A 25,576-nucleotide genomic window follows, 5' to 3' on the forward strand; every position below is an offset into this window, starting at 1 on the left:
ACAAACATGCTCGTGTTTATGGACAGCTTAACTCAAGCCAAAGACAAAGGAATCATATCGGATACCATATTTTTCGATTTCTCAAAAGCATTTGATAGGGTACACATGTCCCGCTGCTCCACGAACTCGAGTCTTACAGGATTCAAGATAAATCCTATCAGACAGATCATTCCGAGTGAGAATAGGCTCGATCTACTCTTATCCAGCGCCGGTCTCCATTGGAGTTCCTCAAGGCTCCATCCTGGGACCACTGCTGTTTCTGGTCTTCGTCAACGACTTTCCAGACGTTCTTGCAAGTCCATGTCTACTTTTTGTGGACGACTTGAAATCCTGGAGTTCCAATGTCAGTGCCCCCTAAATGGATGTAAACGCTGCGAAGCAGTCTTCGATGAACTGGCACCTTCCTCTGAAAGACGGAAAGTGCGTCCATATGTCATTTGGAGGAGACTCAGCGAATGCCTCTGTTATGCATATTGAAAAGGGACCAGAAAACATCATGAGGATAGATGCCTAAAAGGACTTGGGCATCTGGGTCTCCTCGAACTTGTCCTTCTCACTGCACCATGATGAATCGGTCCAAAAGGCATTTGCCACTTTACGGATGACCCGATGCACCTTCCACCGTATCACTCGCATAGACTTCCATAGAGTAGTCTCTATGGGGCCTACGTCATACCGCTCCTGGAATACGCCAACCAAGTTGTCTAATCAGGAAGCACGAAAGACGTCACTCTCATTGAGCGTGTCCAGCGAGCCGCCACGAGAATGGTTGCCAACCCCAAATCCGAGTACGAAACGCAACTCGCGATGCCTGATCTCCCCCCTGGGGTATCGCCGCCTCCGAGGGAACCTATTTCTTGCTTATGCCTTGTTTGGACAAAGCTTGGCCAACAGTTTTTTCACCGTTGACCCAGCAAACACACGGCATGGACATGGTAACTTTTTCAAGCTCCGAGCGCATACATTCGTTTGACAAAAGCTTTTCTAATTTCTTGTAGTACCTGCGTGGAATGACCTTCCTCCAACGGTTGTCCACGCTCTTTCTAGGACACAGTTCAAAGCACCACTGGACATCTATTTATGCGAATCATTGCGCTGGCAAACATACTGCCCCGCGATGGAAACACAAAGAGCCGTGCTACACCCTTTTATCACTTGTACCTTTCAGGTGACCGATGGCCACTGAACGACGAGAACAAAACCGGACCAAAAACTTGGGCAAAGACTCGATTCTGTGTATCGATCCGTGAATCCGTGAGACCGCGTGATCTCCGCTGCACATGGTAGGTGACGCCGAAATATGTGATCATTTATCGGTGTTAACGTATCTACCCAGATCGACTGATTGATTATTTTAGGGTGTAGGTACCTCAAAGTGACTTTGGTAATCTAGTAATAAGTCCCTTATCCATCTATTTAAATTCCTTTCTTCTTTGAACTGCTCTCATATAAGAAATGTATTTTAGCAGCGAAGCACCAGTTTTCAACTCTGATGTTGGGCAGTGAGTGATGATGTTAATTCGGGATATTTTGAAAGGATTTAGAGGGGCATATCTTCTTACCGTCTAAAGTCTGTTCTATCTTGCAACAAAGCTTCAGTATCTGCAAAACGCAACGTTTGGGGGCCAATTATAGGTCTTTCTTCCCATGGGGTTCCTTGTGTTTGATCCTGTTATGTGCCCTATTCAGACGCCATTAAGTGTATGATATTTGTAGCAACAAACTACAGATTTTTGCACTTCAAAAACACTGCACTGTCCACTGTGGACAGAACTCTTAAGATAACACCTAAAAAACAAAAACCAGATGTTGTAGTATCTGCTCATGTTGACCACAGCGCCTAGTTTAATGCTGAAATATGGTCCCAGCTTAGGCGCTCAGTAGAATAAGTTGGCCAATCGTTTCTATATTTATTTGGTCCTCTCATCCTGGGGTGAAGACCCCTTCTCTATAGGAGTAGGTCTTTCAGGAGGCCATTCTGCGAGTGGATAACAAACGACGAGAAAGCCTGCCTCACGTACACGCGAAAGGCGGCTGCGGCCTTTGAAATTTTCCCACTTAGATATCGCAGGTTATAATGAACCTCCTACTAGCGTATCCTATACTGGCAACCAGAAAGCCAAACAACAGGATCGCTGGTATGAACATCGGTGGGAAAGTCAGCACGAAATCATAAGCTCCCGTAGACTGTCATGGTGTTTGCGTAATAGATTTTGCGGCACGGTTGTCCACAACATTGGAAAACCGATCCAGGGACCGCTGCCTCCTCCCCGACAAGGAGAACTTCAAATCTGATCAGATTGCTGGTTTACACCAATGGCGTCAGCCGAGGTGGGCACGACCAACTTCTCAACCAGCCGGGAGTGGAAAATAAAAATGAGTCGTCACCAGAGTCGACTGGTCATTGTATCCTGCTTCTTGAACAACAGAGACCGCCGCATCCCCAAGACTGATGGGAGCTTGGAATATCCCAATAAATCCACAGATATAATGCAGAATGACCAGTTCATTCGAAAAATATGGTGAACAGTTTCCCTTTTTTCAGTGTGCGCTTTCTTTGTACCCACTCCTAATCTAGTGCACCGGCGCATTTGCAGTTCAAGCCCTGGCAATAAAGCAAAAGAAAAATATCGTATCATGCTCCAAAGACGCAGCAGCACCACATTTCTTAGCTTGTTCAGATCCTAATGTCATCTGCACTATCCAATTTTAGGGGTGAACGAATTGAAGCGACACATTACAGATCTATGTTTCCATCTGTCGTGAGACAAGCGGTGCTTTTCCAGGACAGTAACGGATCTACAAGCTTTCGTCAAGCCAAGATGCGGCTTGAAGTCCAACATGGATGTGAGGCAGAATCTTGAGAGACATTTCAACGAACACTACAAGTGAGGAGGCCGTTCAAAAGTTCATGTATTAACCTATTTGGTGGAAGTCTACTCTCAAATCCAACCGGCAGTGCTGATTCTGTATCACGTACTGGGGCCTAGAGTCTATTTGGCTGCCTTTAAATGGCGATATGCAATTCGAGCTCCACTTCATAACGTGTATTTGTTTTAGGTATGCGATGAATGCAAAATTCAATCTTCAAAGCACCAGTGAGCCAGTCGCTATTTAGTCAAGTGCTTATCACAGAGTAGGTGACACCTACACAGTGTCTCAGTAGAACCCCAGAAAGGCTTGTCTTCAATCCGCGAAGCGAGTTGGATTTCAACGTCACATCCGTCGAGTGGCACCGTCTATTCGGCCAGGCCCGGTTGCACTGACAGGTATGTAGTTCACAGCGAAAACAGTTGTATACCCATTATTCATCAGTTCTGCAGCCGGACACAAGATGTGTAATATGGGTAAAAATACACGTTAAATATTGTGTTTGTGCCCCTGCTTCCTTCCTGCGTGGTTGTTCTTTGGGAAACCAGCCGTCTGTCATAACCGGCACCGTTACATGGACGAATATGAGGCATTACCCTTAATGCTATTATATGAACCTGGTTTCTCAAGTTCCTTGTTCCACAGTAAAATTAGTAGTCACAGTTGACTCTTTCTTCGCACATCCGGTTTATCATGTAGTTGGTCGTGGTTGGATGTTGTTACTTCAGTCGTGGGTCAACAAAAACGAGCGCGCTACCCCATCAGCTGATTCTTGGACGAAAGATTGTCATTCCTGGAAAACCAACGTAGACCGAACAAGAATTTTCACACAGAAACTTTACAGTTTTCTGTTTGTCTAACCAACCATAAACCCACCATAATCCGCCCTAATGGCCTTGTAATTTGTCTCAATACTTCTCCCTTTATTTTTGACGGCCGATCAATTTCAAGGTCGTGCCGCGGTTTCAGATGGCGCTCAGTATTTGTTCAATGGAAGTGTATTTTCGAAAGCTGCACGATGCTCTCATTAACTAAAACAGATAGGAAATTGAGCATGGACGCAAAATGTAACGCTCGATCTTAGAAAGTTTCACTCTACTCTCAAAGGTTTTGCAGCCGGAAGCCGTGCGGCCAAAAAGCCTCAGTAAGATGTGGACTCAGAATAGTGTGTTGCGGCATGGCTTGATGTCTTGTCATCTTTCATGACATGGATACTAAAGAAAAACTAAACAGTAGTTGTGCGTGCAGCGTTTTTGAAAATACATGATTCGAAATCCGTCTACCTAAGCGAGGTAAACAAGATCAACCTTTAAAATTAGAGTAACACTACGAGAAATGTGTCCACAAGCGCGGTTTGGGCTCCGGAAAATTCAATATTACAGCTTCTGGACTCTCCGCAAACTTCGCCAATTTTAAACGATTCACGTTTATCCGCAGGTTTTGATATCTTGTAGCAACTAGACATGACTTCCAGTTCAAGGTAACTGATGATCCTGAAGATTCGCGTACTTAAGCAAAGAAAACTTATATTACACAGACATCCCAAACGATGACGCGGCAACCTTGATCACATCGTCGTTTTCAAGAAATTGATTCCGTTCGGCGATCACCGATCGGAACGCAATTATTTTTTGCCGTTTGAAAAGCGCACTCATCTGAGCAACTATTTTAGTCTGATTACAGTATTAGACATCAAGCTAAATACTATGGTGTTGAGAGAAATTTAGTACCCCAGCGGACCCTGACATTCTTTAGAGAGGAAATTTGTGATCTCGAGTATTTGCACGAACCCCTGTAATTTCCCTGAAATCATAACTGGTAGTAAAACCACTGACATATATAAAAACTGCACAGCTTACTTCTTCCAGCCTTGTAAAAATTAACAGTATAATTTACTAATTACGCACCCTTTTCGTTTTCTGAATAAACACAGTAGATCGCCGGACGAGAAAACTCTGACCATTACGCCGATTTTTGCTCCAACAAAATTAGGAACTTGTTGATAATATCAACATATTATATTTAGCACAGAATGTAAGGCTCGTTTAACTTTGCACAGTACGGACACTTGATACACTATTTTTCGAAGCTGCAAGTACACCAGATTGCGAGCTACTCTAGGTCAATAACCGCGTATTGACCGAATAACCGCCATCCGCTGCGCGGTGTCAAATATCCTCTTTTAAGGTGGAACGATTCCTTCCAGCCAACTTGTCAAGCAGCTCGCAAAATAAATGCTACGAATTAAGTGAAAAATGCGATCGTTTTCTGTTACTGGGTTTTGGAGGGAAAATGCCCAATCTATTTCTAAACTATCGTCAAAATGTAGCCGCATATCACTAATTTGGTCGCATCTGTTTTACCGAGCCGCAAGTTATTGTCTTGCTGGAGGTTCTGGGCTAACGTATAGTTACTGAGGCTTTTTAAACTGCGTATTTTCGTGGTGCGTGGGGGCCTGTGCAACAGTCGAACTTCTATGTACGGCATGGTTATTAGCATAAGCCATGCATAGTTAGAAATTTATTTCGCTTGTTTCTGAGAATGGTGCGGAATAATGTGTTGCGGGTTTACTTGTTGTGAATGACCTTTATCTCTTAAACACTTTGGTTGTAACCATTTGCCCAATTTCAAAATGAAGCTGGCCATAAGACATCAGACCAACATCAAGCGGTGCACATGCCGTTACACATACACAACGACCCAGTTGAACTTCCTGTGGTATCCAGGCTTATTTGGTGGTATAAGCCTGCCGATTAAACTAGCTGGTAACGAGCTAATCAAAGCGCTTCCATATCAAAAAGCCCAAAACATGCAATTGGACTTGTTTTGACTTCTCTGTGCTCAAGTTGTTCACTGGCATGACCAAACCCGAAGCTCTCGTGACTCAAGAAACACCTAGACTATATTTACTAATGGCGTGGCGGGCTATTCAACTCCTCCTGAACAGGATTAACAAGTCATGCGCACTATAAGCTACAAAAATTATCCATTTCCTTTTGCCCTCAGAGTAAGTAATAACGATGGATCAAAATCTAAGGCAAAGATGTCAGTACACAGTAAAGGAAACTGCCACTTTCAGTCAGTTGGAAAAATTTTGGAACCGACTGAAAAGTCATCGTTTCAGAAGGGTCTGGTGAACAATCGGCACTTTTCATTTCGGCAAGTTTTAGCTTTTGACGCAAAAGCTTCATCAGGCCAAGTGAACAGGAAAATAAAAAAGAAAATTAAAATGAAAATAAATAAATATTAGAATAAAATAAATTAAAATAAGTAAACAGGAAAATAAACAGACTGCTTATAAACACTGACGAATATCAAGCGTTACTGAAGGGCTCGGCAATTACGGAACACGCAATGGATACAGGACACAAAATGGACGTAGGGAATGTTGAAGCTTTGAGGCGTGGGCCACGGTCCACGTCACAGACTGATCGCCGAGGCGGTAGAACTCGCCAAGCATCCTAGTGCTAACAGAATGGAAGGCGTGGAACTGGCTAGCATGTGAAGAACGGTCTTGGGTCACTTGGGCTGACACGTTTTAGTGTACGGCCATCAGAAGGAAGAGTGGTCATCATCTGAACTCCACTTGATCTCAACTCCCCTCAAACCAAATTGTTGGAGCAGTCACAAACCCACAAACAGCAAGGGAAATCTAACAGTGACACCCGAGGTGAATCATCGAGTGAAGCACCATAAAGTGGAAGAATAAGGAACGAAAAGTGATCGAAAACTAATTTGTAACCCTTCTAACCCATAAATTTTAGGTTTGGCCACCCAGACTAGCCGAAATAAGCCGTTTATTGACACTCGACACTGATCTAGTGTAAAGAGGACTCACTGATTGGTTCCCCGTCCGTCTTGCAACTTGGCCAATTTGGTGGCCTGTTCACTCGGCCTGATGAGGTTTTTGTATCAAAAGCGAAACGTTGCCTAAATAAAAGCTACCGATTGTTTACCAAGCTCTTCTGAAACAGTGACAGTGCCACTTTTTTAATGTCTTCCGCTTGATTCTTTGTATTACCTCCAAGACGGTTTCGGGAGGTCGATATACCACTTGCAGATACTAAAGTCTTGTTCGGAAGCTTCTCAGTTAAAACGGAGAAAGCCTTGGAAAAGCAATACAGCTTTGCAAAGTTTGTTTACTCTGCACGGCTGCAGGCTCCTAGAGACAAGGCAAGAAGCAGGCACCTAAGCCATATCGCGCCACTCAAGAATAAAGCCTCACAGTTGTGCTTCAATATTGAGAGATGCAGCCCATGCTTGTGGGTAACTTCATTATATAGTATGCGCCCACTGGTCTGCTAGAATCCATGGGAACCTAGGGTGCAGCCCAATTGGGGGTTGTTCAAACATGGGGTGACATGAAAAGCTAAAATATTTCCAGTTAATGATTCGTTCAAATTAAGGACGATTTAGATATGGAGTTACTTTTTATTGGACTGAAACCTTTTCTTCCCCAGGGCTATAAAGATTGGGCTTTGCGCAGTGAAAATATAATTTCAGTGTTCCATGGTGTTGTCAGTTTTGTAATAAAGTTTTGTAAAATTGGCAGAAGTCTATACACAATGCATCGAAATTTCGACCGTCACGTTAGTTGCTGCAATAAAGGCAAACCCTAATGTTTGAAGGGAGAATGCGGTGCAGCAAATTTGAGCAACGATGCGCAACTCGTTAAATTCCAGTCTTTTTGACTGACATGCTTACACCTGAGGATTATATACCTGGAGATGTTGAGTAGGACAAGGAGAAACCTATGACAACGTGGAGGGAAAACAAGACGCACTAGTTCTGGTGTGCGTTTAACTACCCAACCTGCTGCATGCTGCGGATTAGGATGTTAAGTGACGGCCGACGTAATACACGTATAAGTTTGTGGATTTGATCATGTTAAGCGGATGAAGACACTTCCGGTGAACCCGATCGATCAGGGTTTCTGACCAAAACTTTTGACCTGATGAATTCTTTGTAAAGCAGCTTTGATTGATGTGAGGCTGGTCAAGTATTCTAAAAATTTCAAGTAGACCGGTTAACCCGACTCTCTCAATACATTACTTTGAGGGCCAATGAACAGTTTGTCAGCATTTATCTGCTAATAAATATATTAGAAAAACCCGAATAACATTTCAGGACCCTCCAATGTAGTTGAAGATATTACCACGGTTCTCAAGCCAGAAATAAATTCTCGGATTCAGGCTCCTCGCGACGGACCACAGCCTTGGAACAACTTGGTAATAGTGAGGTTGCCCGTGTATACTGATCTTATAGGTTCTGTGACGTTGTGTATGACATTGTGTTTCTTACACCACCACGGACAGGTAGTATTCTTATCTCAGGTACTTCATAATTGAGGGCAGGCTTCGGGCCGGCTGGCTTCAAGAAGCGTTGCAGAATTTCACGCGGTGAATGGTGCACCATTTCACCACAAGAGGCAAACCTGTGTTATTCTCAGCTTCGCAGTCAGGGCAAGGTAGAGGTTTTTTGGAATCGATACATCCACCGGATAGTCCGGAGTTAAATTAAACCAGTTGATAAAGTCGTGCCTAATTGTGAACACATTTCTCTATGAAACTGCAAACAAGATTTGTTATTTTTGACAATGCGGCAGCTACCGTACGCAAAACGGGCCAAAAAAGATTTTCAGGAAAGCGAACTTTATTTTGAGCTCTCAACTGGTTGACAACCGGGACCGAAGTCTGCATCTGAGTTCCTATGGTAAGGTTTTTCTTCTCCTTCATTGGCTTCTGCTCACTGGGTAGGCACAAGTGAAATGGTCGCAGCACCGCCCTTTGAGATTTCGGCCCTAATCAGTAAGCTTGTCGGCGCAAGGCCTTACAAAAAAGAATTTTAAGTGCTTTGGACCGTTCTAGGTGTGGATGTAAACAACCTTCGAAAGAAGGGTGTTCAACGCACAAACCACCCGAAATGAGAAACATTGCTGTCTAATGAAAGTGTGCACCCTGAGCTTAGAAATCTCTCCATGTCATTAGTCAATGGTGGCGAAACCTAGGGCTGAAATCTTTTCCAATATGGTGCAAGGAAATGCTTGGTCCCCAAGGAGACGACGACACTATAAGGGAGATATTATAAGAGAAGCACCTTGAGATGTTTTTCATTTTCAATGGAGCGAGGTCATCAAACATCTACGTGGCAGCTCTTTGGGCACCCTAAATTGGGGGTGGGTCCTTGTCCTGAGCGGGTAACTTAGTTGGTGTATTCAAGAACCTGTCTGGAGTAGATCCCGTAGAGTGTCTAGTAGTAATATGAGTGAAGGTACGCAGAATGATTCACGGGACAAGAAATGTTTTTTGGGCCGATTTTTTATTGCAAGTCTCGAAGACATATTGGACGATAGCCAGATAAGTGGCTTCCATCTTTTCAATGTTCACACATTGCCGGAGAAATGTATTCGCTGAATCTCCTCCGAATAACATATGGAGACATATTTTTCGTCTAGAAAGGGTGTCAATCCAGTAAATTCTACTTTGTAGCATCGATATCCACACAGTAACTTCGTAACTTTTGGGCCCCCGGTCGTACAAAAAAAGTACGCATGCTAAAAAGCTCATCAGGATGGTCTTCACCCCAGACCAGAAAGAGTCTTCCTGAAACGAAGAAACTTTATTGGATACCTGGCCGGAAGAACGGTGTGTCGGGTCTTTCATCGCTTGGAACGTTTTGTCTAATACAAACCTCTTAATTCAGCGTGAAAGTTCTTGTCAAATGTCACCAGACTTGTGTTTGTGAGACAACGGATCGTGAAGGTTAAGATCAAATGCTCTCTGAACTTGAAAGATTGACGTCCAAAACGGACACCTTTTGGCTTTTATTATGCTGTTCACATATACCAGCATGTTCTTTAAGCAAGATTAGTGTGGATTTGCATTGAAAAATCAAAAATTTCCTAGTTTGGTGATTTCAAGCTTCTCGCTTTCCCCGGGTTTCATTACCTTGCACACTATGCTTTTGGGGGGCTAATGGAGGTGTAGCATTCGGGCGGTCAGCGGTCGCAAGATTTGTATATTTGTGTCACGCTTGCTTCCAATGAGAAAGGTTACTTTCGACTAACGACTGAAAAAACCCAGGTAAAACTTCCACACCGTGAGCGATGTTTTGTTCAGGATGGACTGCTGGGCTCCAAAGTACTGGAGCACCCTGTATCATGCATGTGTTTATGAACGTCCTCCCCCTGCAGAGGAGGAGGATGCCTCGATTGGATGTGGTGAGGTCGCTGGGGCGTAGTACGTGTAGACTTATAACAGCACCGGTATATCACTCATGGATTTCCACGTTTCTATCCCACGGGAATTAGGCGCCTGGCTCGCCCGTTCGCCAGTCTTACGTACCTAATTAGTATATTTTCCCCGGTCATCACCTGGTATCGCTGCTTTTTTTTACTGTTTCACTAGTGGATTTTTATTTGAAGAAGTTTCGCATCTTAGGAAATGCCACCTCACCTTCTGTGCCTCACGTAGTTATATTTCTGAAGAAAAGTTGGGACATGGTATGCTGAAGACAGCAAATCCTTCCAAGTACCTTGTAGTTTATTCGATTGCGAACTGGTTCTTTTGGACGAACGATCCATCTGTCTCGTGAATTATCAGGACAATGTTCCTGTAGGACTCACCCACCAAGGCCGGTTTTACTTTAGGCGGGTCGAGGAAAGTACGCATTCCTGAGAATTAAGCACGGCAGAACTTTTCAATCTACGTTTGGGGTTGCGGGTTCTTGGCGCAGTTGCAGGTAAAATCCAAATTCAATACTGTGGCGTTTTGTACATTTGTTTTACTTCCATCATAACACTACGTATTTCATCAATTGCATGACCGTTTTTTGTTTGAATACGAAAAACTACAAAAACGCGCACTTGTACAATTTCACAAAATACAAGCGTGGTCACGTGCTTCGACTCTCTCTTCTGATTTCGCTCGCGCTTGCAGCGGTCATTCGCGAGTCTCATGTACTAACTCTGGTACCAAAACATTTCAGACATCTTCGGAATCTATTATATGTGGGAACTGTTCAGAAGAAGACCTCTGGACCAACATAATTGGATTATTGTTTATTCGCTGACCTGGGCCAACGACGAACTATTTTAAAGAGAACAATTGTTAGTGAGTCTGTTCCATCTGATCTCTTTATTTTTGTATACCCAACCTAGCGTAATCATTTTTATTTCTTTGCCACACACTCCTGGTGAACTAAGTCATTGGGTAGCCAGACCACTACAATACTCTGTGGGGTTTCAATTAATACTTGAATAACGAAGTGCCTACCGTTGGTGATGACCAAATCCAGTGGACATAGAATTTCGTGAGTGCAATATCTGATAAGCGTAATGACATGCTGAGTCCAAGGGCTCTGTTGAGTTCATTTATTTGTGCCTGTTCAAAACGTCCCCTCAACCGATGCGTTGTAACGCAATCCAAGAAGATTTGGAGGTGCTAAATTCCCTTACCAGACGAAGGTGCATAAAGCGGTAGCTGGAGTGTTGCTCTAGGGTTTGTATGATGAAGAAGCCATCTTCTGGCTGACGTGGAGTGCAACGACAGACGATGTCCAGAAAGAAGAATTGGACCGACGCGGCGGGATTTGAAGCCACGGTACATTACATAGTGTTGCGGAGTGGCATCGGAGGAAACGGTCTGTATGAATAGTCACAATCACCAATGGCTTAAACACATCTGCCTTATTTCTCGCTTTTTGTCATGTGTATGGACTAAAACTTCCACCCCATTTTCCGTATGTGCTTTTGAGACTCATAATAAGGACACAAGTTGACAATTCGATTGCTGACGTTTCGGTTATTATGTTTTAACTAGTGATATCTTTGCGTTTTTGAACAGCAGTGGTTCCTTTCATTTTGCAAATATCAACCAATATCATTTTTAGCATCACAAAAAGCATTCACCTCCATCGATTGATTTATTGTCAGTGACATTCTGGTCCCTTGCGGCAGTGACAAAGTGTACATCACTGTAAAAATTCAGTATATATGTTATACGCAGAGTGCCCACTTGTTTTTTAACATCTCACATCTTGCGCATAATTTCGCATAAAAGTATATCAGTCCGTCTGGTTTATGCTGCGCAATGGAGTTCCTGAATTCCAACATAACGATAATTCTCAAAGAGCCTAATGTACCTGTGAGCGACAAAATCGATAAGTCGAGCAACGAGCACCGAAGAATGGATCCGAATTCAAAACGAAAGTGGTCCCGACGGAAATGTGCTGAACTGTATGACAAAATATCAATAAATCAGTTAACGTACAACAAACCTTGACAGTCATCGACCGGAAGTTAGACTCACACGGAGACGAGTATCAAGCGTGAGAAACTAGTTCGAAAAGTGCCCAAAATGTGAATTTAAACAAGTGATAATACGGTTCATTTGAGGAACCAAGAACATGTTCATAGTTTGTGCAACGCAATGTTTTAATGGATGGGATAGAGACGGGGTGATGCGATAATAATAAAATGTCAATGAATAGCAAACAGGATTGGGTGGGACATTTGAAATGATGCAGTTGAGTTTAGGGAGAAATTTTCAAGCGTTTTGTGTTACAATACCCCTGAACTGCAGGAGGTTCCAGAAATCACCATAGGTTAGATAGCACGGAAATATGACGTCTGCCTCACGCACACCTTACCACTCAAGGAGGCTAACATTTAATTCTTACGGGCAAACGGCCACTCTTTAGAGGCCCATCAGTTGGTCTGCAGTCAGAAGAACACCGCAACTACCGACAAATACTGAACTACTTGAGGCTAACCTTCCGCCGTTTCAACTCGCCATAAAACATATAAAAATGATGCTTTATTTTTTGCGACAATGTATATAAATCTGGGGGTTAAAAACTATGGATGATGCAAGTTTAAACACCAAAACTTTTGGTATCGGTTTCACTTGCACACTGACGGGCGGCGAAACGTGCACTGTATACAGTTCTAACCACAACACCTAAAGATTACTTTAAGCATCACCGCTTCTACACAAGGAAATAATGCAGGGCCACTCTACTCATACTTCCAAAGTTACCGCTTAAATAACTGTGTTCATTCGCTGCGCTTCTGCTTATTTTAAAGTATTAGAACACCATGCAGTTCAAATATAAGTAGTAAAATCTATTATGTGATTACGATTCTACACATCCTTACCGTTAAACAGAGCAGTATGAAGTGTGCTTACATCTTAGAGAAATACGCCCACTTTCAAATCGATTTGGATTCGATAATGAGTTTTCTAAAATTCCTCCAAATCTCTAGTTTAAAATGTTTTGGGGCAGCTGAATTTACTGCACCAGGTCACCTCATGCCTCAGTTGATACGATATCTAAAATAGCGCGATAAATGTGCAGACGCAATACACTACTTGTAAGATTGCCATACTTGGGGCTCATCAGGTAGGCGCATAAGAAGTCATGAAGGAGAGATTCAGCCGGGTTCCTGAAAAGCCTTCTACAAAACCTAATTCATTTGCTAGTCAGTGCATTTCTCTGATTTCGTGGGATCTTGTTCTGGTAGAGCATTAAGTTGACGGAAACCCAGAGACTGTGCCTTCCTGATGAGCATTAAGCAGAGCAAAAGTGGCCACTGGCTGTCGAAGAGTTTTTAGCTACTTAGCGGGTAGTTTATTTTTGAAAATATACTGCAGTGTCTAGAATATCATACCAGCTGTAACTTAGGGTGACCTTTACGCGGCACATTCATTTGGAAAATATCATTTTAAAAAATCTGTCAAGTCTTACGTGAAAGACAAATTGATTTGTAAATGCGTCTAATTCGCCGATTTAATGCAATCTGGGTTCATGTGGGACATAATGTTGACGAAATCTCGCGGAATGTGCCTACCTGATGAACACCAAGAAAGGTGAAACCGGTTGCGGGCTATCAAAACATGTTCAGAAACCTTACGAGTATGTTGTGGGTCTGACCTTAGCTTGGTTAGGATAAGATAAAATTACGTAAATTTCTGGAAGAACCACACTCCACTTAAATTAAATACATTAGTATTGACCCTATTCATCAGCACCAAAAATGAGGGACCTCACAAACATAGTGCCCAAAGTGTACAGCACAACAGATGAGGAAACCTTGTGCTATGTATGAAAACTTGACCCTAACAAGCAAATCGATTTAAGTAGAACAGGTGCTGAACCAATAAAGCGAAGGACAAAGTTCTTTACTTACGCAATGGGATCAGCCATCACAATAGGGAGGAAAATAGTTCCAATCACATTTAGAAAGTCGAAGATTAATATGATGCAATCCGTGAAGTGGTCTCCGGAAACGACACAGTAAGTAATCCGGATAACCACTCAAACCAAAGAATAACAGGTTACAGTGCGCGTAAGCAGAATCCGGACTAATAAAATCAAGACAACTGCCACAAAATTAGTTAACCACATTAGTGCTATGAAAACGCACGAGCGTAAACTCCCACCCGGCTCCGTCTTGATGATTTCCCATCAGTTAGTAGCGAAGCGTTTGCAAATCGGCTACCAGATTCGGCGAACAAATCAAACGTCATCTGATCGTGTACTGAACAGCATCCACTCCTTCATTTTAAAACTTGAGTAAGTTTCGAAAACAGGGGGGTCTTTTGCCCTTCATTGGTGGACTCCTTTAGCCGTGAAAGTCATTGAAACGTTTGTCAGATTCATATTATCCCAAATTTTGTTGGCTATGCATAAAACATCGCATCCTTTAGATTTCCACGTGCTTACTTCAACATACATATGGTGCTTACCAAAGTCTCCAAAGGCAGGGGAATCAATAATACTGATAAAGAAAAAAACAAAGATAACACGTTGTCGTCCGTCAACATAAATAGCATATGGTGCATTACATTAACCGGACGTATGGAGCATCCCCTCATATTTTGCGTATTTATGAAAGGCAAGGGCTTTGTAATCTCCAGAAATCTTAGAAAATACTCAAATGACCGGAACGTTAGGAAAATACTGGCAATTTAATTGTGACAAACCACGCCCACATTGATGCGGTCAACGTGTTTTACAAGTGGATGTTTTCAACGCTTACTTGCAAAGTTAACTTCGATTTCGATTTCGTCTCGTAGGCTGCTGCAGAGCAACAAATAAAATAATCACGAAAAAACAATGATTGAGCAATGTATACTAATTTGAATGCCAGTTTAGTTTAAAACATAGTGAGATTATTTATTGGTTCCGGCACAGACAAAGTAGATATCAAATCAATTCAGATTTTGGAACCGAGTGCTAGAACTACCTAGAATATGGAAGCAAACATTAAAGATTCAAACCTCAGGTATCGACGGGTTTACTGGGCAGCTAGCAGACAGAAAACATAGGACCGCATGTGGCCATTGTAAAAACAGGTAATTCAAACAGAAGCAAGACAACCGACGTCAAACCGCAACATTTTGTCAGTCAGATCACCCAAAAACACAATGCGGTTGTTGTGGAAAGAGATTTGTTTCTTGATAAAAATATCCAAGTACATCAGTCCGGAGCGCTCACTTAAAGAGAGCGTGTCGTAATTGCCGTCGTAGGAAAATGGTACCAGCCCTGTTGCAGACGTTCAACTTCATCAGGAATTTCTTCCGCATACGTAGGAAATTATTTTCAAGTGTTTATCCCTAGGGATGATATACCACGATTATTGCCAGCACAGGATATTATCACCAAGTAGTTATGCAGCCGGTATAATGGTCAGGAAAACATCCAGCTTCAGTGACTTAGCCGTGTTCAAAAGATGCCAAGAACTCGTCTACAAAAATGAGTGATTTTTAAGTGGCTGCCATAAAGTAATGCAACGTGTGCTTCGGTATATGGATTTGATTGAGATAAAAAAAGTGTTCGGGGTGCCGTCCGTTCGTCCCGCTTGTGAGATCAGGGCACTGTTATTAGAACTCGCGGACATTTACTATGGGTTGTGTCAGAAGGTGAATAACAATGATGATATAAACGTTATGTATATGACCATCAGAGACATCAATTCACAAGCGGATTGCACATAAAAAAGGACTTATCGACTTATGCGTTTAATAAGCTGTAGTGGACGACATGAGATTCACTTAATGGCATGCATTCTGGTTGTTAAATCCAAACGATAGTGAGCCCAGACTTTTGAGATGACTCAGGTCATGGTACTGTGTGAAGTGACGAGCGTCTTCGTCCGAGCAACGTCCGATCATCGGCCGTTTTACTGAGTGTATTGACTATATGTGTTGAGCTGACTAGGTTGTGTGTTGTATCGACTGCGTGTCGGCCATGTTCCGTTCCAATATATGTTGAGTTGTTCCTGTGTCATGAACAAATCTACAGAACCCATTGTTAAGCACAGTTTGGGCTCATGTCATGGTGTTGGTTCGTGATAAAATTTGTGACATGGGAACTATAACTAGGCGCTGGGGAGACACTGGATATGTATGCGTCAATCAGTTTAAGCGACCGCCAATCTGGTGACCGCCAGCTCTGGGCTAAAGACAGCGCAAAGCTGAGAAATTTAAAACGCGAAAATTCAATAACCGAGACAGTGTCTTCCAGGTCTGAAGTTTCTCATTAGATTATCTTACCGGGTGCTTGGGCGTGTGGGCACCCCGGGGAGCGTGCAATTTTCCCTCCTTCATAATTTCGCTAAAGTTTTCTCACTTAAGGCTTTCAGTATAAGTGAATAAATTTGTCGTTTACGGCAGTAATGCATCACTGTCAACGTTGATGTTGCAGTTTGACGATTTAAGCTGGGGGTACTGAAGGAGAATCGTTTCCAGGTGGCCCAAGACTGTGGACCTCAAAGCACTCGATTACGCACGGATCCTAGGAGAGCGTGGCAAGTAGACTTAAATCTCTTCTTTTCTTGGTAATGTTTTTTGTGGTATATTTGAAATAGGCGTCTAAAGATAGCATGCAAAACACGCTGCATATCTCTGATCTCCGATCAGCGGTAGTGCAGAAAATGGATAAATATTGTGTCTTACGCCTTCAGTTTCTAGGACAATTTTTGAGCAAAGCGTAAAAGATTTTATTTCGACTCATTATTGAGAGCCACCGTGTGATGCGAATAAACCAAGCACGGAAGATGGTCCGTCAGTGGGAAGCCATAATTCTACGAGACCAAACTGCTCCATTCACGTTGGGGAAAGTTTGTGGTGCGGCAATAGCGAACAGCAATGATCACTGTATTCTGAACCTCTACATTATCCTTGATAGGAGTTCCAAACTGATAAAAGCGCGGCGGAGTATCGCTGAGGATTTGGAAAAAGCGTCTTACGCGTTTTTGACTCCATCTGTAAACAAAATTTGCCGCGGTTTGCAAAGGGGACGAGGAGCAGTATCTGATCCTAAATCTGAAACCATGTTAACTCTAACTATTGCGTCCGCTGAACATAATAAAGCAGGTCCCGGAAAAATTCCTAATAACTGTTTGTCAAGAGTGAGTATTGATGTGCCATCCTCGATTTTTAAGTATTCTAAAAGTACTATTTAGTCCTGGGTAGTCAACTGACTGCGATAACCTATACAAATATTCTTATCGAAAAGCCTAAAGTTTACTGAGGTCATCTTGTGGACCCTCAAGATATCCTGTGTCTAATGGTTCAATTAATTGTCTTCGGTAAACTTCCTACGCTGACGAAACTAAATTGCGAGGAGATATTGCACGCGATTCGTGGCACTCCTTGGCCATTGAATGATGCCTCACTGGATGCATACTGATCAACTAACAACCAGCTGATTATGCCGAAACGACGAGGCTTGACCTGTGGTTTCAATTAACCCTCACTCCACAACTAGTTTTCGGCAGCTTATGAAAATAAATGTTTACACCTTTCGTTCATCATGGCTATCTTTTTTCATAGACTTGAGAACACGGACTGATAACCCGGGACAATACCAGTGCATGATTTACAAATCTGCCCTGTCGCAATGAGACATTTTGAACTCAGCCGTGAAGCAGGAAACAAATTCAACGCGATTCATGCACACAATCCTATTATTACGTTGTGAATATTAGAAGAATTAACGCGTCATGATGATAGAAAAATCTAATTCCATTTTATTGAGGTGAATTTATGAGTGTACACTTCAACATCTCCAGAAGTTTTTCGGCATTGAATATGAAAAGGACGTCAATATAAGTCTCTTCAGGCGAAATAATTAATGTATTTCAGTTTTATGTTAAGGTCAATGTGTGAAATGATACCTGTAAGTTCGAGCAATACGGGGAACATCGAGCATCTTTGATCAAAACCGGTTTTGTATCAGTAGTTGGCCTTTGTTGTTGAACAAATTAATTCCCGAGGAAGGCAAACTTCCTCAGTGACCTTGAACCGCAGTGGAATAAAGTGGTTATCCCAAAGGAACTTATTACTTCGAAAGTAGATTCTCGGATATAGAGCTCCCATGTGTAATGTCGTTAGGCTCTTATGATAGTAATACACAGCTCCCTCGTGTTTTGCAGTATGTGAACATGCTCGATTGATGGTGGTGGGCCGAAAATGACAAAGGAGCTCCAACTTTTACAAGTTCTAGGGCCGAACCGCCAATGGCCACTTGACAACATTAGACAAAGCCTTGTAAAGCCTCGTTTCAACGTACAGGGCGTTAGAACGTTTTGCAGGTAATACCCAATGAGGCTGATAGGCATCACGACCCTTGGGAGTTGCAAATGAATGTACTCAAAGGAAGGCGGCTGGAAGTCGCTGGCGCCAGAGCACTGATTTGCGACGCAAAGCTTCTTGGTCTAATAAATGAGAACATTCGTTTTTATTAGGAAGACCTGGCAGGTATTTTCCTATGGTAAACTGCAGGATAGAAACGTACCACAACAGCATGATGACGGCTTTAAGCTCCCACGAGAGGCACATGTGGTGCAAGTTAGCAAAACGGTTTGTAAGCAGGCTGTGGGGAATCTGCAGACATACGTATGTCACGGATCTCGCAATGAATGCGCCATTTAATTCTGGAGGTCAGTTTGAGTATGTGCGGACCCAGTCTGCCTGCGGACGGGCGGACGGACATCTGAAATGAAGATCAGTCTCCATATTATGGAGCGGTAAACCTCTGAAATTTTGCAATTTCTCACCCGATTTTCGGAACGCGGTACACCGGTACACCCCGTGGGTCATCCGCTTCCAGGTGTTCCGCATATTTAGAGGGCAGACCGGGAGGCACTTATTGTATCATAAAGTCGAAAGTCACAAACCAGCGAATGCGCTCAAAACCCACCCAGTCATGCTGTGGCCACTTGCCTTAACAGTGAGTCAAACCGTATCCCATCCCTGTAACTGTATGCTCGGAAAAGTGGATCTCCACTTTGGGCAGAAAATGGGGACGATAACTTCCATTCAATAAACAATAATGGGCTTGTTGCATCCAGCTACTAACTGACTCAGCATACCATCGTCGTATCGAAACAACTGGAACGGAGCCTAAGAGACAGACTGAAAATGCCTGTGGCGGAAATCAAGCACCCATCTCTCGTGAGCAAGGATTCGTCATAAAGCGCTCAGGTTCATCATGTGCCTGAATAGTGGAGGTATGGTTAAAATCTGCCCCTCAGATGTCACGGGAGCAGTTGTCCCAGTAAACAGTCGATCACTGTAGCTGACGACCTCCTGGTTGCTTCTATACATTTCAGAATAGAGGTCTCCCTAATGGAGAGTACATGTTATGTCGCAACGTTGTCCAATACGAGCGGACTGCGGCACGGATGCGCTGCTGCCTTACAAATCCTGGTCTGCTTCTGTATGCGGCATTCATGAACGACCAAGCTATACATTAGACTGTGGTATATTTTTGCTGACCGTATGAATGCTGCGGCGAATCTATTAACATGGGAAATGAATGGCTACCTCGTTTTGTATATCAAAGGACCCTGAAGCATTATTTACACATGAACGAAAGGACATGCTACAATTTATTGATTGTTCAGTCCAGACGTATTCGGAAAATCCACTTGAGTAACGCGCAAAATCACAAGCCAGAGATTGTGGATTCTTGAGATTTATCAGTCAAATGCGATGCCACATGTGCAAAATACGCAACAAAAGGGATACCAAACTCAAGTTATGGGGGTCCCGTCTTAATTGCTGCATTAAGTAGTGCAAGTCCAAAGAAAGCTCGGAGAGGACGGTAAATCAATCTCAGTTAGTGGCACACACCTGCGCACAACACTCGGCAACGCAAAATAGTCAAAAAGCGGGCGTAAAAGATGGCCGACCAAATTGGTCCGACGTGTCAAAGGTTAAAATTTCAAGGGGGATAACAAGTTACTATCGACTCTATGGGGTGAACGCAGTGAACAACAGGCTCAGGCAATGGATGGGTTTGGGAGGGAGGAAGGAAGTACACTGCTCCACCGAAGCCAACTTGCCTTTCCTAGACTACCATCACCCAGCACCGAACACTAGCGACTATGAGAGGCCAGGCTGATACAACTGGAACTAGCCACAGTCACCTCCACAGTCTTTAATTTTTACCTACGGTGACTGAGCTCATATGACTCAAGATGTCCCTCTAGCATGCATATCCTCCTTATATCTCTGGTTAGCAAACCATCGTGAGTCTTGAGCACGACCGTCCTTACGCACCCATCCGAGCCAGGTGTAGTAGATGTTACAAATCGGTTCGACCAGGTACCGCACGTATACTGCTACTCATGTACCAATACTAGGTCAGCCACTCTTATGTTTCTTCTGAAAGTCGTCCACTTATGCGGCGTTTTAAGCGGTGGAAGGTATTCTCTCGGCCAGTGGCGCCAAAGCATACCAGCCATCAATTGACTCTTCCTCTACTGCCAAGTATATCGGTGCCGTAGTCCCAGATCTTCTTCAGTAGGGACGTATGACACTCGCGGTAGCAATAGATGGTTTAGGGCCAACACCTCAATGTTATCAGGATCATCCAGCTCTTAGACCACTGGGCGGTTTTTCAGTATCCGTTCCACTTCCCTCAGCGACTCTCCTGTTAACACATGCTTCCGGGAAACTGTACTTGAAACACGTCGAATCAACCGTCTCACCCTCTCCCACGTGCCACCTCTGTGGCAAGCGCAAGTAAGAAGAAAGTGCTAGTCGACTTGTCATCTTAACATACCGCTCTTCGCTTTGTTGCAATCCAACGTCAGAATGAAAACTTTACTTGCCTAGGAGGACCGTGTGCACCAGGTTGGAGACCACGGGGCACTGGGTTATTTCAAACCTGTTGTGCAATCTCAACCTGATGCTGCAAGGGCGAATCGGATATTCTTCTGGCCTTGGAGATCTGCATACATCAGAAATCCAGATGGTTCCAGGGACGTATCCCTATGTGTTTGCGATGTATGTAATGTTCATCCTCTCATTAAGCCCCACTCAAACAATACAGCCCCAGCATATTATTCTGGCAAACTTGAAATGTGTTTCAGAGGTATCGTTAAACCGGGTAAGCGAAGCCCCAACGAGATGCGTTGGCCTCAAATACGTTGAGTACGAAACGTGTTCCGAGGTGCTTGACCTCGTTCCCCCCGGAGCATCGCCGCCTCCAGTGGACCTACGTCTTACTGACGCCTTGCTCGAACAGTACCCGGATTACAAGCTTCCGCCGCTGACTCACCCTGGCGCCGACGGCGAAACTGTCAACCCTTCAAGATCCTAACGCGTGTATTTATCATAAAAAAGTTTTCTCACTTCGGGTAGCTGATGTTTGGGACGACTTTCTCGCGACGATTGTTCATGCTGCATGCAGATTGATTTTAAATCGTTTATATATTATTTTTAATGGGTCCACGCGCCGGCAAGCGTAACACATGGTAGTGGGAAAGCAAAGAGCGATGCCACACATTTTTCCCTTCGTGCCATTCAGGAGAGAGGAAAACGCTGAACTACATGAACAAACTAATTGCGGGATGATTGGATGATAAGCTCTATCTTGCTTGTCACTCAGTATGTCTTTACACACCAGTCACATGCCTACGCATATTCCCTAACGAACAATTTACCGTTGCCTGTCATTTAAATATTCAAAGCAAGTATCTCAAGAGACTGACATGGTGACTGTCCCTTGCAGTGGTCTGGCTACCCAATGACTTAGTTTACCAGGAGTGTGTGGCAAAGAAATAAAAATGATTACGCTAGGTTGGGTATACAAAAATAAAGAGATCAGATGGAACAGACTCACTAACAATTGTTCTCTTTAAAATAGTTCGTCGTTGGCCCAGGTCAGCGAATAAACAATAATCCAATTATGTTGGTCCAGGGGTCTTCTTCTGAACAGATTCCGAAGATGTCTGAAATGTTCTGGTACCAGAGCTAGTACATGAGACTCACGAATGACCGCTGCAAGCGCGAGCGAAATCAGAAGAGAGAGTCGAAGCACGTGACCATGCTTGCATTATGTGAAATTGTACAAGTGCGCGTTTTTGTAGTTTTTCGTATTCAAACAAAAAACGGTTATGCAACTGATGAAATACGTAGTGTTATAATGGACGTAAAACAAAGGTAAAAACTCTACCCCCTTAAGATTGTCAAGGCTAAACGTCGCAGCAAATCACAGCCATCTATATTCTCTGCTACGATAGTCACTGTCACCAACGAAAATTGTAACTTAAATTGAAGTGGACATTGAGAGATACGTCTGTCGCTTCCGACTAATCACTTTTGCTTCCATGTCGTATGCTTCTGTCCCGTGATCATGAGCCAATTAGAATGTTGGGTTAGTTTCTGTCCCGAGTCAACATTTGAGTTCGCTGCTGACCGTGTTGGGCAATCATGGCGGATGTCTTGGACCTTCATGGTGGGAATGACTTCGAGGAGGATGTCGATGGGGACCGTGAGTTTGCTTTTCTCATCGTGTATTTTTATGCCTTGCAGTTGTACTGTGAGTATCAGGGCCTCTCCAAGTGACATGTTTGTGGTCATCCTTGCCGCAATTGTCCCAGGAATGAGGCGACACTTCGGTGAGGAATAATTGGCAGGTAGTGATTCAGATAATTGGATGCGGCTTGATTTTCCTTGGAAGAGGTTTCAGTTTTTGGGGGGGGGGCTGCGGCTTTATTTTCCTTGGTAGAGGTTTCAGTTGTTCGGGGGGGGGGCAGAAGGAATTTCGCTCCACAAGTTCTGATGCATTAGGTATACCTACTAGGCCATCTATGGTGTGAACTCGAGTTTTAGATGGGCTTGTGGTTTGTTTAGGAAAAACGCTCGCGGAGAATGCTGACCCTTGGCTTTACGTCAGTGGTCTCGAGTGCAGTGGTTAGGGCGATGGCCCACCGTTGTGAAATCAATGAACACATGGCAGTGACAACTGAGTCTTTCTAGAAGAGCTCATTGCATCGGTGTGTGTGCGGGAACCAATGGAGGTTACACTGTTTCAGCTGCGTTGGTCGGTGATCGGGGAGTCCATGAACAGGCACTTAGGCTGTTGTGTTGGCATCGACTGTACCTAGGTGGTTATGATGTAATTGATCGAGTACGTAGACGTAGATGGGTCAATGGAACAGAAGATTTGACTGCCTGAAGTGAGGTCTCATTCAGTACGCGACAGACCTACGGCAGTTGCGATGAAAGTGAATGTGAAGCGTTACTATGATGAGAAGTAGAGAGCTGGGTGTAAAAATAACACCACACCCCTTCACTGAAAGAAGTCACTGAGACGCTTGTATTCTGTGGCATACGATGTAACCGGGATAAACAATACACTAGACCGGTGCGGGAAAACGCTCAAGAGGTAGAGTTCTGATAGTGAATATATGCTAAACGCTCAATAGTTGTCTGTAAACAAAGTGACATGGTTACGCAATCATTAGGGACATTGTTGTCAGGCTTCCCTAGAACGTATAGTATATGGAGTCTCGGCGATTAAGGCGTGAAGTTGCCGACTGGAAGATCCGCGGTTTGAACCCAACTCTGGGATATTCAGATAGTCCTGTCTAATCCTGGTCGAGTCGGCAACATCCCAATCTTTATTCGTTATTCGAGTTTCACGGTAGCTAGGTACTGAAACGATACAACTGGACGATTGGTTGATTTTGAGTGCTGCAGTTTTCGTTTGTGCTGGGATTTGGGTTTAATATAAGCAGGTGGGAACTAATCGGGATTGTGGTATACTTTGGTTGGCATAGTCGTCGAATCTTCATTGGGCCCAGTTCCACCTTGTTCGACCGCCTTCTGAGCCAAGTGACGGATGGTTACAGTTTCCTCAAGTCTGCTGGGGAGTCGAACTTGTGCGCACGTAGGGTCACATTGCAGAAGCTCAGTGTCTTCATCCAGCAGGTCGTACGGTTTGGCCATTCGTTTAGGCAGGACTAGTTTCAGATATGAGTGCCATGTAGGAAGAGCCACCCCAGACGTTGTACACCTATTGTATAAAAATGTCCGTTCATGAGACGTCGTGTTGGTAAAACGGGTGACCTTAGTGGAAGAAGCAACGTCGCCCTGGTGTGGTGATTTGTGTACCTCTGACCACTTGAGCTATATTGAATGCTGTCCGTGCGATACTCAGAGTTTCCCATACCGCGTTGGTCAATGGTTAGAAGTCTGAACAACATACTCCTCCAGGTTGGGGTTTTGATATGTATTGACCTGTCCTATAAAAATGGTAATGCGCTGCATTTCCTGCCAAACGCAGCTGCACTGTGGTCAGGCTTTTGAACCAAACTCTGGTTAAAGGCCTCCCTGGCAGTATCCCCACCCGCGTACAACCATGACACAGCTGACAATACTTGCATGCCACATTGGCCGTTGTTTGGTGTCACTAGATGAACCGGCTTATTTTGTAAGCACACTACCATGGAAGTCTTCCTTCTCATGCTTTTACGTATTCCCTCTCCTACCCTACCCACCCCGATTTGAACGCTCTCTCCGCAGGTCCCAGCACTGGGACTGGCCGATTCGTTCGCTGTGCGTGACGCTCAGCTGCGCATTCTGTGTGTCCAAGTTCTGTAACAACCCTATCGTTCAGCTGTAGCAACCTTTCGGTGCCTAACTGTTATACCACCCGAAAGTTGCACGAGGGCTGGGATACTGTCAGATTGCGCAAGCCTAGACAGGTAGAGGTCGGGTTCGAAGCACGACCTTCCGGTCAGTAAATTCGCGCTTTAACCACTTGGGCCATCTCGCCCTTCTTCTGGGCGTGTGGGAATGTCATCATCATCATCATCGACAGCATGACATCAGTGTTCAACACCGATGCTTCACTGCCGTACAATCATGACTTATTTGAAAGCCTTATTGTAAAGAAAAGAATAAAGGTGAATGGGGGAAGGACTTGTTGCTAGCTTAACACAATCATTCCGAGGTGCATACACCTCCAGACATTCACTCAGGCAATCTGGATAGAAACTGACAACAAGAACGCCACTGACATCGGTTGGCAGCCATATCTTGTAGTGTCTCCAACCAGGCACAGTGAGGATCACGCGGTCCCCATCCTGGAAGGCGAGTAGCACCGACAGCACCCAAGCGTCTCGTGATCTCCTTCATACTCCTCTGCCAGGTCATCGGTTGGCCACCTCTCTGTTTACGCCACTCCGAATCGGGTATAGAAAATAGTACTCTTTTCGGTAAACGATGATTCGGCATGCGTAAAACATGTCCCAACCAACACAGCTTCTGGTGCTGGACACATTCTTCAATGGAAGTACCCGTTACACAACCGAAAACACGCTTTCTAACCGCCTCGTTACGGATTCGCTGACACCAACCCAAACGAGTTATGGTTCTGAGACAACGATTGTCGAAAACCTGAA

General features: G+C 44.0%; 1 protein-coding gene across 1 annotated transcript in view; it reads left to right on the forward strand.

The window, feature by feature from the left end:
• Positions 1-22,562: 22,562 nt before the first annotated feature.
• T265_01122 (hypothetical protein) overlaps positions 22,563-25,576 on the forward strand; it is a gene marked incomplete at both ends in the record, with an annotated part of 9,362 nt that continues 6,348 nt past the window's right edge. Inside the window, one exon of the mRNA XM_009165083.1 lies at positions 22,563-22,659. Coding sequence (XP_009163347.1) covers positions 22,599-22,659 — 61 coding nt within the window. The remainder of the gene's footprint in view (positions 22,660-25,576) is intronic.

The sequence above is a fragment of the Opisthorchis viverrini genome (genome assembly GCF_000715545.1).
Source record: "Opisthorchis viverrini unplaced genomic scaffold opera_v5_12, whole genome shotgun sequence".
Classification (NCBI taxonomy): Eukaryota; Metazoa; Platyhelminthes; class Trematoda; order Opisthorchiida; family Opisthorchiidae; genus Opisthorchis; species Opisthorchis viverrini.